This window comes from Macrotis lagotis, chromosome X (assembly GCF_037893015.1).
Source record: "Macrotis lagotis isolate mMagLag1 chromosome X, bilby.v1.9.chrom.fasta, whole genome shotgun sequence".
Classification (NCBI taxonomy): Eukaryota; Metazoa; Chordata; class Mammalia; order Peramelemorphia; family Peramelidae; genus Macrotis; species Macrotis lagotis.
This window is the reverse complement of record NC_133666.1, coordinates 75,803,881-75,818,792: the sequence shown is the minus strand read 5'-3', so window position 1 is coordinate 75,818,792 and position 14,912 is coordinate 75,803,881. Positions and strand designations below refer to the sequence as shown.

The 14,912-nt window shown below is 39.7% G+C and overlaps 1 protein-coding gene across 3 annotated transcripts in view; it reads left to right on the top strand.

The window, feature by feature from the left end:
• The window catches only part of KIF4A (kinesin family member 4A), a 93,488-nt gene that overhangs the window by 17,868 nt on the left and 60,708 nt on the right, over nucleotides 1-14,912 (top strand). For all 3 annotated transcript variants that reach the window (XM_074208354.1, XM_074208355.1, XM_074208352.1), the window contains 5 exons: nucleotides 5,390-5,556; nucleotides 5,675-5,769; nucleotides 12,034-12,150; nucleotides 12,711-12,886; nucleotides 14,483-14,544. In XM_074208354.1, the coding sequence (XP_074064455.1) occupies nucleotides 5,390-5,556; nucleotides 5,675-5,769; nucleotides 12,034-12,150; nucleotides 12,711-12,886; nucleotides 14,483-14,544 (617 nt within the window). The remainder of the gene's footprint in view (nucleotides 1-5,389; nucleotides 5,557-5,674; nucleotides 5,770-12,033; nucleotides 12,151-12,710; nucleotides 12,887-14,482; nucleotides 14,545-14,912) is intronic.

Sequence of the window (14,912 nt, the reverse complement as noted above, 5' to 3'; positions counted from 1 at the left end):
TTTAGGTATTTAATCTCTTCTTCATTTTACCTGGGCAACTTATATTTTTGTAAATATTCATCCATTTCACTTAGATTATCAAATTTATTGGCATAGAGTTGGGCAAAATAATTTCGAATTATTACTTTAATTTCCTCCTCATTGGTGGTGAGTTTACCTTTTTCATTTATAATACTAGCAATTTGGTTTTCTTTTTTTTAATCAAATTGACCAGAGGTTTATCAATTTTATTGGTTTTTTCATAATACCAACTATTGGTTTTATTTATTAATTCAGTAGTTTTTTTGCTTTCAATTTTATTAATTTCTCCTTTAATTTTTGAAATTTCAAATTTGGTATTTGATTGGGGATTTTTGATTTGTTCTTTCTCTAATTTTTTTAGTTGCATGTTTAGTTCATTGATTTCCTCTTTCTCCAATTTATTCATATAAGCATTTAGAGCTATAATATATCCCCTGAGAGTTGCTTTGAATGAATCCCATAGGTTTTGGTATGTTGTTTCATTATTATCATTATCTAGGATAAAATGGTTAATTCTTTCTATAATTTGCTTTTTGGCCCACTCATTTTTTAAAATGAGGTTATTCAGTTTCCAATTTGCTCTGGGTCTATATCTCCTTGGCCCAGTATTGCATATGACTTTTATTGCATTGTGATCTGAGAAAGATGTATTCACTATTTTTGCCTTTCTGCAGTTGATCATTAGGTTTTTATGTCCTAGTACATGGTCAATTTTTGTATAAGTTCCATGTACTGCAGAGAAAAAGGTATATTCCTTTCTATCCCCATTCAGTTTCCTCCATAAGTCTACCATATTTAATTTTTCTAACAATCTATTTACCTCCCTAATTTCTTTCTTGTTTGTTTTATGATTTGATTTATCTAGATCTGATAGCGGGAAGTTGAGGTCTCCTACTAGTAGAGTTTTGCTGTCTATGTCTTCCTGTAATTCTTTCAGCTTCTCCTCTAAGAATTTGGGTGCTGTCCCACTGGGTGCATATACATTCAATATTGAAATGACTTTATTGTCTATGGTACCTTTTAGGAGGATAAAGTTTCCTTCCTTATCTCTTTTAATGCTATCTCTTTTTGCTGCTGCTTTGTCTGAGATAAGGATTGCTACCCCTGCTTTTTTTACTTCAGCTGAAGCAAGATATATTTTGCTCCAACCTTTTACCTTTACTCTATATGTATCTCTCTGCTTCAAATGAGTTTCTTGTAAGCAGCATACTGTAGGATTCTGGTTTTAAATCTACTCTTGCTATTTGCTTACATTTTAAGGGAGAGTTCATCCCATTCACATTCAAGGTTATGATTACTAATTCTTTATTGTCCTCTGTGCTATCTTCCCTCTGTTTGTATTTTCCCCCTTCCCCCCCTTTTATCCATATTCCCCAGTATTTTGTTTCTGAAAACCACCCCCTTCAGTGTGTTTGCCCTCCTATATCACACCCTCCCCTTTCTTTCCCCTTTCCCTTTTTCCCGTTTCCCTTCCCTTCCTTTTGTTATTTCCCCCACTCCCCTTCCCTTTCTCTGTCCCCCCTCCCCTTTTCCCCTTTTAATACTTGAAAGGTTAGATGTTTTATAAATTAACTGAGTATGTGTAGGTTGACTTTAAGCCAAGTCTGATGAGAAGAAGATTCAGGTGTTTCTCCTCTGCTCCCTTCTTCCCCTCTATTACCATAGGTTTTTTGTACCTCTTAGTGTAATGAGATTTGTCCCATTCAATCCCCTTCCTCCTCCCGTCTCTTTCCTGTCCCTCTTTTTAGGGAGGTAGTGTATTTTTTTAGATCATTCTATCTAGGTCATAGAAAATTCTGAGTGTCTGTCCCTTCTAGTGCAGTATATTCTATTGAATAGAGTCAAAATTCCTGAGAGTTATTAGAGTCTTTATCCCAAGTGGGGTTAAAGCCAGTTACATCCCATTAGATAGCAGTCTCATGGATATTTCTGGCTAGGTGTATTCTCTCTGTTAGAGTTACATTTCTCAGGATTTATGAGAGGTCCCCCCCCCCCATGCTGGAATATAGCCAGTTTCAACTTACTGGATTGCATTTTTTTTCCCTTTTACCGCCCCCCCCCTTTTTTTACCTTTTCATGTGTCTCTTGAACCTCCTGTTTAATATCCAAATTTTCTGTTTATCTCTGGTCTTTTCATCAGAAATTTTTGGAATTCTTCCATTTTGTTAAATGTCCATCTTTTTCCCTGGAAGAGAAGACTCAGCTTTGCAGGAAAGTAGATTCTTGGCTGCATTCCAAGCTCCCATGCTCTTCGAAATATTTCGTTCCAGGCCCTTTGATCCCTTAAAGTTGATGCAACCAGGTCCTGCGTGATCCTTACTGTGTGGCTCCTTGATATTTAAATTGCTTCTTTCTGGCTGCTTGCAGGATTTTCTCTTTTATCTGATAGTTCTGGAGTTTGGCCACAACATTCCTTGGTGTTTTCATTTTAGGATCTTTTTCTGGTGGGGATCAATGTACTCTTTCAATAATTACTTTGCCCTCCGATTCCATGATGTCAGGGCAGTTTTCCATCACTAGATCTTGTAATATTAAATCCAAGCTTTTTTTCTCTTCAACGTTTTCAGGAAGTCCTATCATTTTCAGGTTGCTCCTCCTCGATCTGTTCTTGAGGTCAGTGGTTTTGTTGATGAGGTATTTTACATTTGCTTCTATTTTTTCTATTTTTTGATTTTGTTTAACTGACTCTTGCTGTCTCATGGAGTCATTAGTTTCTGTAGACTCTGTTCTTTTTTGGGGGGAGGAGTTTTCTTCATTAGCCTTTTGCAACTCCTTTTCCAATTCTACTTTTGAAAGAGCTTTCCATTTGACCAATTGAAGTTTTAAGAGAATTAATTTCTTTTTGCATTTGCTCATTTGAGGATCTGAGAGATATATTCTCCTTTTGTGTTTGTCCAATTGTACTTTCTAAGGTTTTGTTTTCTAGTTGAAAGGTATTAATTGTCTCTCCCAAATTTTTGAGCTCCTTCCTTATTTCTTCAAGGAAGTCTTTCTGTGCTGGAGACCAGATTGTATTCTCCTCAGAGGTTCCAGGTGTCTCTGAGTTGGGGTCTTTCCCTTCCAGGAATTTTTTTATGGATCCACCTTTCCGCTAACCCTTCTTCATTATGCTGAGACCTTGAGTTGGAGGGGGGGGCTGGTTCACCTGGGCTTGGGATCACTAAAGGCTTTACTGAGTGCAGTTTCTCTGGCTGGCCAGTAGGAGGTGCTGGTTGCCCTCTCTGGAGTGTCTGTGACCTTGGTGGGGAGGCCTTCTCCCTTTGCCTGAAGGGAGGTGTTGGAACTATTGAATTCTGTTGCCTTCAATCTATGGTGGGCTTTACCCTGGCCTGAGGTGATTCCTCAGCTGGGCTGGTTCTTCTGCTCACACACCTGGGCCTGAGGCAGAAGTAGTTTGCATTTGTTTGGGAGGAGGCCTCTGTGCAATGGAGGCGTGGACTCAGAATTTCTCAGACTTGAGGAGCCCAGGGATGGCGTCTGCAGCTCTCCTGCACCAGACCTCTCCCTGCAACCCCTTCCCCAAGCTCCAGGGGGACAGCACCAACACCAGTGCCTCTGCTTCCCCACAGACCCAAGCCCCCTTCATACAGCCCTACCGCTGATCCAGCAGGTCCTGCTCTCCGGCCCTCAGACTCCTGATTCCAATTCAGCTGTTAATCTGGCTGATCCCGGGCTGATCTTCCCTCGGAGCCCAGAGTCACCTGCTGGTACTCAGTCAAGGCTGCTGCTGCAGGAGACAAATCTTGAAGTAGATTTTCTTCTCCTGGCTTTTCTTTCTGGGTTTCCTGGTTCGGATTTCTTTTAAGTGGTTTGTTTCATGTGATAGATGGGGAAGAGATCAGGAGACTTTAGAACTGTGCCTGTCTTCTCTCTGCCATCTTGGCCGGAAGTCCGCTAATGTCAGGTATCTGCTTCTTTTCTGAAAAATGAGGGAGTTGGACTCTTTTTGTTCCCAGTCCTCTGATATAAAGATTAAAAGAATGATGTAAACAAGTACTCACCAAGTTTGCTGGAAGGAAAGATCACTTTGGTCTAGAGAGGTTAGGAAAGGGGCATAGAAAAAATTGTAGCAGCACCAAGTAGAATGTGTGCAAATAGGCTTGGAAATTCTGGAAAATGTGAAGAAGCTCCCTTGGTGGGGTAGGGGTGAGGTTGGGGACTTTTCAACTGTTGATCTTCCTGGCCTCTATTCCCAAATCCCTTTTCCTGATTTATTTAGTGTTTTGACACAGAATTTAGACATGACCCCAGAAACATACAGTCCACCTTCTGTGACCTGCCCTCCAAAGCCTTCCCCTGAAGCCCTCCAGGCACATGTGACTAGCTCTGATTGCTAAGGAGTTCTTCTCTAGGTCAGATCTCAATTTGCCTCTTAGTGATTACCAATTCTAATTCTGTCCTCTGGGGTCAGTCTTATAAGTCAGATACCACATGATACCAGCACTTCAAAGACTATCTCAACTCTCACACCTACTCTCCAAGGACTTTTCCAGTTTCTCCAACTGAATTCTCAATGTATTGTTTCCAATTTTAGTCAGGATCCACAGGTGTTCTGACAAGGGTTGAAGAATTCAGTTTGAGTCCAATTGGGCTTTGAGTCAGAATGCTAAGTTCTTAGATATCAATCAGTCAACATTTTTAAAGTGTTGACTCTGTCCCAGGCACAGTGTTAAGCTTGGGACAGGGGAGAATGGGGGGAGAAAGGTTAGCCATTGAAGTAAAAATAACCAGTAGGCAGTTGGAGCTGTACATCTGATGATGAGGGCTGGAGATAAAGAATTAGGAATTAGGATCAAATCAGATTGTAGAGAGTAACTGAGTTAAACCCCTGTATTTTATAGGTTAGAGAGCTGAAGTCCAGAGAAAAGATTTGCCCAAAGTTGTACAACTAACTACTAGGAGATTTTGGACTAGAACCTGAGTGTCTTGACTTCCCAGTCCAGTAAGATTAAGGAGAAGACAGGGAAGGGTGTGAGACCAAGTAGGGAGGTAGAAAAGAAAAACAATTGTATTACATATTTTGTCTCCTGCACTTGGGTCCAGGAATCCTCTCAGTCAAGACTCCCCTAAAAGTAATAATTTTTTTCCTAGTCCTAAACAGCTATCCCCTTTGACCTGGGGCCTCTGGTACAGATAAGAAACCAAAGTGTGTCCTACTGCCAAGCTTTGTGTCTCTTACACTGTCCAGGTCCACAGCTTTCACTCTCCAATCCTGAACAGAGATCATCATTAAAAACTGTCATGACTTATAAGTTGACTTAATAGATTGACTAAACTTAGAAACATAGAGTACTTTCCCTCCACCAGCCCTCCCTTTGAGGAGGCACTTGAGTTATCACAGGATAATTTTCTCTTCCTTTTAAATTAGATCATAGGACTCACTGAAAAGACTGTTTCCCTTGCCATGGACACCGTGTCCTGCTTGGAGCAGGGAAATAACTGTAGGACTGTGGCCTCCACAGCTATGAACTCCCAGTCTTCCCGCTCTCATGCCATCTTCACCATCTCCGTAGAACAGAAAAAGAAAAGTGACAAGTAAGTTTATAGTATTTATAGTCAACAGAAGTTGAAGGTGCTCTGGTTGAAATGCCATTATACCTGACCTGTTGTAGCTTAACTTGGGTTCCCCCCAGTCATTCTATCTTTATCACAGGGATAGCAGCCTTCGATCCAAGCTGCACCTTGTGGATCTAGCTGGTTCAGAAAGACAGAAGAAGACAAAGGCTGAAGGAGACCGTCTAAAAGAAGGTAAGAACATTTCCCATATCATTGTAGACTGTTAAATCCATTTCATTTATACCTCTATTTAAGCTAAAAGGTGGCAGTTGGAGGAAACCAGGAATAAGTTGACAGGAGATACTGGTTGACAGCAAAGGAAGTAGACCAAGACTGCTTGGAGATAGTTGCTGATAGCAGGGACTTGGGAAATGATTCATTTGGGTAGATATTAAGTCAACATTTTTAAAATTTTAAATTTTGATCTTAAACACTAATTTCCATATACAGAGCAGAACACAAAGAGAAGATTGTGTGTGAAACCGTGTCTCCATTTCATAATGTTAATTTTTTTAAAAATATAAATCTCATACATTACTTTCCAAACTTGTATTAGTTTTTCCAAAACACTCTTCTGTGCATATACAAAAGTGTTTCAGTGGTCCCCTTTTGGGGAGTAAGGGGGCATAATCAGTATTACTGACCTCTTTCTCCTTGGGTTTCACCTCATTCCCCAAAACTTGGAGGATCAGAGTGCTGTGTCTTCGAGGTCAATTATGGCATTTTGAAACTGGCTTCTAGGGCCCTTGGTTCTCTGGGCCGCCGCCCCCCCCCCAGCCCCCATCAGTCAGTCACTAAACATTTATTAAGCATCCATTTTGTGCCAGCCATTGTGCTAGTGACTAAGGATACAAAAAGAGCAAAAGCCAGTCCCTGCTATCAAGGAGTTCACCATCCAGTGAAGAAGACAAGTCAGTAAATGTGTACAAACAAGCTGCATACAACAAATAGGAGATTATTAAAAGAAGGAAAGCACTAGATTTAGGAAGGGCTGAGAAGGGCTTCCTGTAAAAGATAAGCTTTTGGGGTGGCTAGGTGGCACAGTGGATAAAGCACTGGCCCTGGAGTCAGGAGTACCTGGGTTCAAATCTGGTCTCAGACACTTAATAATTATCTAGCTGTGTGGTCTTGGGCAAGCCACTTAACCCCATTTGCCTTGCAAAAACCTTATAAAAAAAAGATGAGCTTTTCCTTGGGACTTAAAGAAAGCCAGGGAAAATATCAGGACTCAAGGGAACTGTCAGTATGTGTTAGCAAGGAGGGTGTAAAAAGATGAAAAGGAGGAATGGCCTAGGTTAGAAAGGGTTTGGAATGCCAGAGAATTTTATATTTGAGTTTATTGGAAAATCACTGGTGGCTGACTGGAGGATGGATGGGAGGGGCAAGTAACTGACAACAAGTGAAGTGGTCCTATTGCAAGATCTGCCACAGTTGCCCTGGTGGCTACTTAATTGTTATCCATATGGTATTCTGGGTACAGATTTGTACCATGGTTTTATATAAGGGTAGAATAACATTTTCTATTTTATTTGCAGTATTTTTAATGATAGGCAACAAATGTTGGCTTGTTTTGGCTGCAGCATCTCATTGAATTGTATATTTGCCATTGCTGCTTTCCCATCTCCAATTATCTTCCTTAGCTTCACTTCAACAAAATTATATTAACTGATCATAATATAGAACCAGAATATATTTTTATTACCTATACTTAATTGAATAAAATGGTATGTGACCTCTTTTAGGAAGCATTTAGAGTCAACAATTTTTATTTCTCAAAAAAATAATCCAAAACCCCTGGACCTCAGTGGGAAATAAGTTCTCTATCTTTACTATAGCTGACAAAATTGCATGAAATCTTATGATTGCCTCAGAATGTGGGATCAGAAAAGAGTCTTCTTTTTCCTGACAATGTGCTTGCTATCTCAGCCTGAAATAATCAAATAACAATAATTTCTTGAGTGCCAATATTGGATAAATTTTCCTTGAGTACTAGTTGGTTTAAGGATATTGTAAACAATAAGTTTTTATTTTTTCTAAAGATGAAACTACCAATTTGAGAATTAACTTCTAGTATATGTCTTTTAAAAATTAAACCTATTATCTTAATTCAGTTATAAGATGTAGCTATGGGAGTTCAGAAAAGAGAAATATTAATGTAAATAAAAGTTGAAGTAATTGAAGAAGAATTAATGATGGAAGTGAAAACTGTCAGATACATAATAGAAATGAATTTGGATAGATAATGGGAAAGCCGTGAGCCAAGATAATGAGAAGGAAATTAATAGTGTTCTCGAAGAACAGTGTAGAGACTGACCCACTGGAACATGAGTACAGGTGAAAGTAATGAGAAGTGGCATAATCTGGTGTCACATCATAGGGAACTTTCAAAGATGCTTAGAGGAATTTGGACTTGATGCAGCAGAAAATCAGGAGTCCTTGTAGGTTTAATGTAAGCAGAGGAATGGCCTAAAAGTGATTTAAAGAAACATTAGTTTGACAGCACTGACTAGGAAGGATTCATAAGCTGGGGGGAGGGGGGTGGCAGGGAGAGATGGGAACAGAGAGACTAATTTGAAGGTTGCTATAATTTAGGCATGAGGCACTAAGGGCCTCTCTTAGCATAGTAGAAGTATTGGGAAGGAAGGAATTGATACATTTGGAAAGAAGAATCAATGGAACTCGACTTACTAGATAGAAGGAATGCTAGTCACAGATAAGTCTAACCTTAACTAGCTAGGAAAGTGATGATGCCACTGACAAAGGAAAATTGGAAGGGGATGATTCTCTTGGTGAGAGGGAAGCAGAGTTCAATAAAAGGGAAAGGATGACTTTGGAGCCAAGGGGTTGGGGCAGCCAACTAAAACTGTCTTCTGCAGGGCTGTAGGTCTAGATTTAGGAATGATGAGCATTTAGAAACAAAGCGAGAATTGGAAGAAAGACAAGAAGATAGCCTTTGAGAAACCCCCAAGAGTTAGAGAATGAAGTAGTCATTTGGTGTAAGGGAAGAAAATCATATGAATGTAGTGCCATAGAAGCCAAGAGAGGAAAAACATTCCAGGAAGGATATGGCGATCAGCAGGACCTCGTTTCAGCAAGGTTAGTCAGTCGATATATATTTACTAAATACTCTCTGTTGGACTCTGTGCCAATTATCGAGGATGCAACTCCCCACAGTACCTGCTCTTACAGAGCATGCATTCTAATGATGGACACAATATCGAAATAGCTCAGTTCATACAAGATATTCAGAGTAGGTAGAAGGTAATCAGAAAAGACATTAATAACTGGAGAGGCCAGAAAAGACCTGCAGAAAGGAGTTTGATCTGGGGTTTGAAGGAAGCCAGGGAAGAGCAAAGGCTTGGAGGTGGGAGATAGTGTTGTGTTTGAGGAACAGCAAAAAATACCAGGCTCACTGGATCATGGAAAGATAGAAAAGGACCAAGTTCTGAAACCTTTAAATGCCAAACAGAGGAGTTTCTGTTTGATCCTGGAGGTAATAGCCATTAGAATTTTTTACGGGTGAGAGATGAATCAGACCTGCAATTTAGAAAAGGCACTTTGGCAGTTTGATTGAATTGGAGTGGGGAGAGACTTATGACAGGAAGACCAAAAGGCTATTTCAGTAGTCCATACAGGAGATAAGTGATGACAACCTGAACTGGGCTAGAAAAGTAGATCATGGGAATTGATTGAGAAATGAATTGAGGATCTTAGATTAGTTTATTTGAGGAGATTGTTGATATGTATGATGAAGTCTCTTAGAATTAGGACAGGAAGTCCTGGGAAGCTATAGATAACAATATGGGTTTGGATTTTGTAATAAATTTGGATAGCATATACCTAAAAGGAAGAGAAGTTGATTTGTGTAGGCAATTAGGGGATGGTCTGAAAGTGGTAATTTGGAACTAGGAATATTCTAACTCTTCCATAATAACCCATGATTTTGGAGGACTAGCTATGAAGGTAGCCAGTCTTGGAAAGGGGTTTCTGAGAAGCATTGTTATCACTCAGGACTCATGTCTGATTGTGGGCTAGAATACAGAAAAAAGTTTAAGATAAAAAGGGAAATTTTAAATTATGAAGTAGGCATTCAAGAGGGCATGGTGGAATGAGCATTTGGATTTGAAATTGGACGTTGAAGAAGGAGGGTTGAGGTAGATAAGGCTTGAGAGAATGAATTGAGGATGGGAAATGGGGGTTTGTACATCATTCAGGATTATTGGGATAGGACTATGTTAAGAAGTATGTCTAGGCAGAGTTGGAGAGCTCATTGAGGAAGGGATGAGATTAGACAGTTTTAGGTCCTTCCTCGATTTGCTTCCTGGTAAATGTCAGGTGTTGTGCAATTCAAGGAAGCCTACCTGACAAATCAAGGAGGAAAGGTTTTGGAATTAGTGATATTTTCTTTCTTTTTTTTTTTTTAGGTTTTTGCAAGGCAAATGGGGTTAAGTGGCTTGCCCAAGACCACACAGCTAGGTAATTATCAAGTGTCTGAGACCAGGAATTAGTGATATTTTGAGAGCCATCTTCAGTTGAAAGAAACTGATGAAGCTCAGATTGGTAGAGAGTTAAAGAGGAGATGGATAAGCTACAGCACCTCCCTCATTTAGCAGCAAATGGAACAAGAATAATAGATGGCTAAAGTGAGGGGGCAGTCACAGAGGAGAGAAGGAGGCATACAAGAGATATTACAAAAGTGAAATCAACAGGTTCCCTTAAAGTCAAGAGGACCTAAGTTCAATTCTGACCTCAGACACTTGACACTTCCTAGCTGTGTGACTTGGGCAAGCCACTTAACCTCAATTACCTTGCATCCAAGGCCATTTCGAGTTATCCTGTTTCATATTTGATCACTGTACCCAGATGACTCCAAAGGAGAAAGTGAGACTGATAACTTAGCATCTCCTCACTCAAATCCAATTCATATATTTGTCATGGCAACACCTCCCTGATGTCATGGTCTTCTTTGGGAACAAAGAACAAACATCATCATCATTGAGGGTGAAGTGTAATGAGGAGTCCAGGATGACTCCTAGGTTGGGAGCCTGAGGCATGGGGAAGATGATGTTGGCTTCTGTTTTAGAGGAAAATATAATGAGTTCTGTTTTAGACATAATAAGTTTAAGATGTTTACTGAATCAAGATTAGAGATTGGGGCAGAATAGGTAGATTTGAGAATCATCAGCATAGAAATGATTATTAAATCCATAGGAACTGATGTGATCACCAAGTAAAGTAATATAGAAGGAGAAGAGAAGAGGACAGAGCCTTGGAGGATATGTGCAGTTAGAAGGCATGATATAGAGGAAGATTCAACAGAGGAGACTGAAAAAGAGAGGTCAGAGAAGGAGGAGTGTCCTGAAAATCTAGAAAGAAAAGAGGATCGGGGCAGCTCGGTGGCGTAGTGGATAAAGCACCGGCCCTGGAGTCAGGAGTACCTGGGTTCAAATCCTGCCTCAGACACTTCATAATGACCTAGCTGTGTGGCCTTGGGCAAGCCACTTAACCCCATTTGCCTTGCAAAAACCTAAAAAAAAAAAGAGGATCAGAGGCCCCAGAGAGGTCAAGGAGAATGAGAATGAAGAAAAGACCTTTGGATTTGACAACTAAAAAGTCACTGGTAACTTTGGAGAGAGAGTTTGGATGGAATGATGAGGTTGGAGGCTGGATTGTCAAGGGTTAAAGAAGAAGGGGTAAGGAGAGGAAGTGAAGGTAGCAATTGTAGGGAGTTTAGCAAGATATAGAAGAGATAGAGTATCATACTTAGTGGGAATGGAAGGATCAAATGAAGATTGGGGAGACATAGGCATGTTTATAGTCAGTAAGAGGGAGCCAGGAGATAGGGAGAGATGGAAAATAAGTGAAGTATGATGGGGGCGGAAAGAGTACTTTAAAACATAGAGAATGTTCATTTGTGGTTTTCTGAGTCAATATGAGATTTGCAGGTATTCCTATATATGGTTTAGTGATCTTATTTCTCTTTGAGTTTGACATCACTGTTATAAGATATCCTGGGTACATGGAACATCCAAAGACAAGCTTTGAGGACTGTCAGATTGGAGAGGGTCTTAAAAGACAGGTATATACATTTTTTTCTTTATTTGTTAAGCAATGGAGAGCTAGTAAAGGTTTTTGAATGATGAAGTGATATGATTAAAAGGCTACATTAAGAAGATTCATCTGCATAGGACAGACTAGAGAGGATAGCCAAGAGATGGATTAAACTGTAAGGTTAAATTCTGGTGACAAATTTGACTAGGTGGTGTACTAATGAATAACCTAAACACCTCATTAACCTCTTTGAACTCCACTGGACTAATGCTTTGAGTGTTTTCCTTGAGAACCTTGAATTTCTAGTGTTTCTCGATACTCTATTTTTTTTCCCATTTTAGGAAAGAGAATTCTATTGCTAGATAAATCTATATAACTTAGATTTCTCTCTTTCCTTACTCTTAGGTATTAATATTAACAGAGGTCTCCTGTGCCTGGGAAATGTGATTAGTGCCCTTGGAGATGACAAAAAGGGTGGCTTTATCCCCTACAGAGATTCCAAGTTAACCCGCCTACTTCAAGGTAAACCCACCTAGCCTCTAATAAGAGTAATGGATTCTTAGGATAACGATTTGGGAATGGGAGAAACTGGGAACTGATCAAATTCAAACATTGATTTGTGACGAGATATGGGTCTGTGACCAGGTAAAAGGTGATAAGAATGGCAGTCAGCTGCTTTCAAGGCAATAGAAAGCTAACTTGGTGGCTACAGAATCCCCGATAGTACTTAATAGTCTTATGACGAAAAGGAATTCTCATAGTTATCTGTTAGACTGTTGGTGTTCAGGGAGGATTTATTACTGGGTTAAAATTCACCAAGAGGGAGTGTCCTGAGAATGTCTAATGACAGCAGTGACCCTAATATGATTAAACTAGGCCTTAGTGACTGCTATAGAACAGCAAGAAGCCCTTTCTCTAGGAAAATTAGGAGACAAGTAAAGTAACTGAACTGTGCTCCACATCTCCACTTTAGGCCTAGATGATGTCTTACAGTCTCCGTATTTGAATTCATCGTGTAAGATGTTAACTTTCCCTGCATATTCCTTGCTTGGTTTCAACTCCAGAGAACTGTTCTCTTTCAGATTCACTAGGCGGTAATAGCCATACTCTCATGATTGCCTGTGTGAGTCCTGCAGACTCCAATCTAGAAGAAACAGTGAATACTCTGCGCTACGCTGACAGGGCAAGAAAAATCAAGAATAAACCCATTGTCAACATTGATCCGCAGACAGCTGAACTTAATCATCTGAAGCAACAGGTACTAGAGACAAAATCTGATGGAAGTCAGTGGCATTACTGAATTTGGATTATTTTCTTAATTGATCATTATCATGGGTTTAAAGATACTGAATTAGTGCTGGGACATAATAACATTTTTAATCTTTTTTGTAGAAGATATTACTAGGGTTGGTGGTTCTTTCTAAGATGATCTGACCAGTTCCAAAGCATTAATGGACCCCTACTGGATTTCTTCTTTTTACTGTGCCCTAAAAATTTCTTCAGCCAAAATCTCAGGGAACTATAGAAGTAGTCTAGAGTGAAATAGAGATTATTTTTTGAAACATGCAATAGCTTATGTAGTTGGATATATAATCATTTGGCTCCTACCAAGTATCTATTTATTAAGTAATCATAGACTTAAAATGTTAGAACTTGGGAGGTTATATCATTTAACTCTCTAATTTTAGTGGAGGAAACATTTATAAGCAAACTCATTAGCTCTTCCTCCCAACTTCCTTAGTTGAATCACCATTGTTCGAGACTTTCTCTTTCTTCTTTCTCCAAAGCCAAATTGCAGCCATTTTTTTTCCTTTGAAATGTCTTGTGCCTGTCCTTTTCTCTACCTTCTGACTCTCCTAAGTCATCTACCAATCCCTATGTTTCTGAATAAAAACAGTCTCCTGGCACAGTGGATAGAGCACTGGACCTGGAGTCAGGAAGACCTGAGTTCAAATCCAACCTCAGACACTTGTCTGGCTGTGTGACCTTGGGCAAGTCACTTAACCCCGTTGCCTTAAATAAATAATTTTTTTTAAATGAAGGAAAAACAGTCTCCCTCCAGGCAGAGGCTGGATCGAGTCTTTTCTTCTAACTCTCTTACTCTGTTCCATTCTCTCTTCTGCTGCCAGATCAGTCTTCCTAAAAGACTGATGAGTCTTCTCTTCATTCTTATACTTCAAAACCTCCAGTCATTCATATTTCCAACCACATCAAGTCTAAATTCTCCTTCCAGATTGTTGAACCCCTCCATAATATAACCTTGTTTCTATCCAACCTCATGTTTCACTGTTTCCCCAACGTACACACTGAGCTTTTGTTAGACCAGAGATTTCACTGTCCCACCGATGTATATTGTACATTCCCATCATTGCTTCCTTCTCTTAACTTCTCTAAATCCTACCTATTTGTGGAGACCCTGCTCATCATCAGCCTCTGGGAAGACTTCCTATTTAGTACTTGATTCCCTACTGTCTTAACGTGTTTGCTCTTGAGTCATGTCTCCTGAGCTATCTTAAGCTTGTATTCTATTCTCATTCTCTCTCTCTCTCTCTCTCTCTCTCTCTCTCTCTCTCTCTCTCATACACTGCCTAGCATAATGCTGAGCATTGGATGGTCAATAAGTACATTGGAAGTTCTTGCTTTGGTCAGTGGTGGCAATGCATCCTAAAAGCAGTGATAGTGGGATCCACTTTTCTTCCTCTAGTTATCTCATAAGCATGTATACTGTTGTTTCCTTCCTTTAGCATTAATAGGCATTGGTGAAATTAAAATGCTCATAATAGTAATTAATCTAACTTCCAAGGGATAAATAGCTTTTGATTGATTAGATTATTGCTTTTTTTGATTCTCTCAGGTACAGCAGTTGCAAATCTTGCTGTTACAAGCTCATGGAGGAACCTTGCCTGTGTCTATCAAGTAAGAGTCATAGACTAGTTAAAGTGTGTATTCTCTATTCCTAATTGTATCCAGTCTGGAGGGGCTGGGGGCTCCCAACATCACTCAGTCCCAGTACAACAATCCTCATTTGTTGGTTCTTGAGCATTTGGCAATTTGTCTTTCTAATTTTCTTCCTTTCATTTGGACTGGGTGGCCCCACCTATATTCAAACAGGTTGTTACATGGGAAAAAGTGACACAAATCAGGACTTTGCTTTGGTCAAATCCCTGAACTCCCAGTTTTTTAAAGTTTTGATTTCCTTTTTTTGGCTTTTAGAATTCTTTTATTTCCAAAAATACCCTCTATCCTGAGCAATCCAGTGAACCTTATCATGTACAAAATTTTTT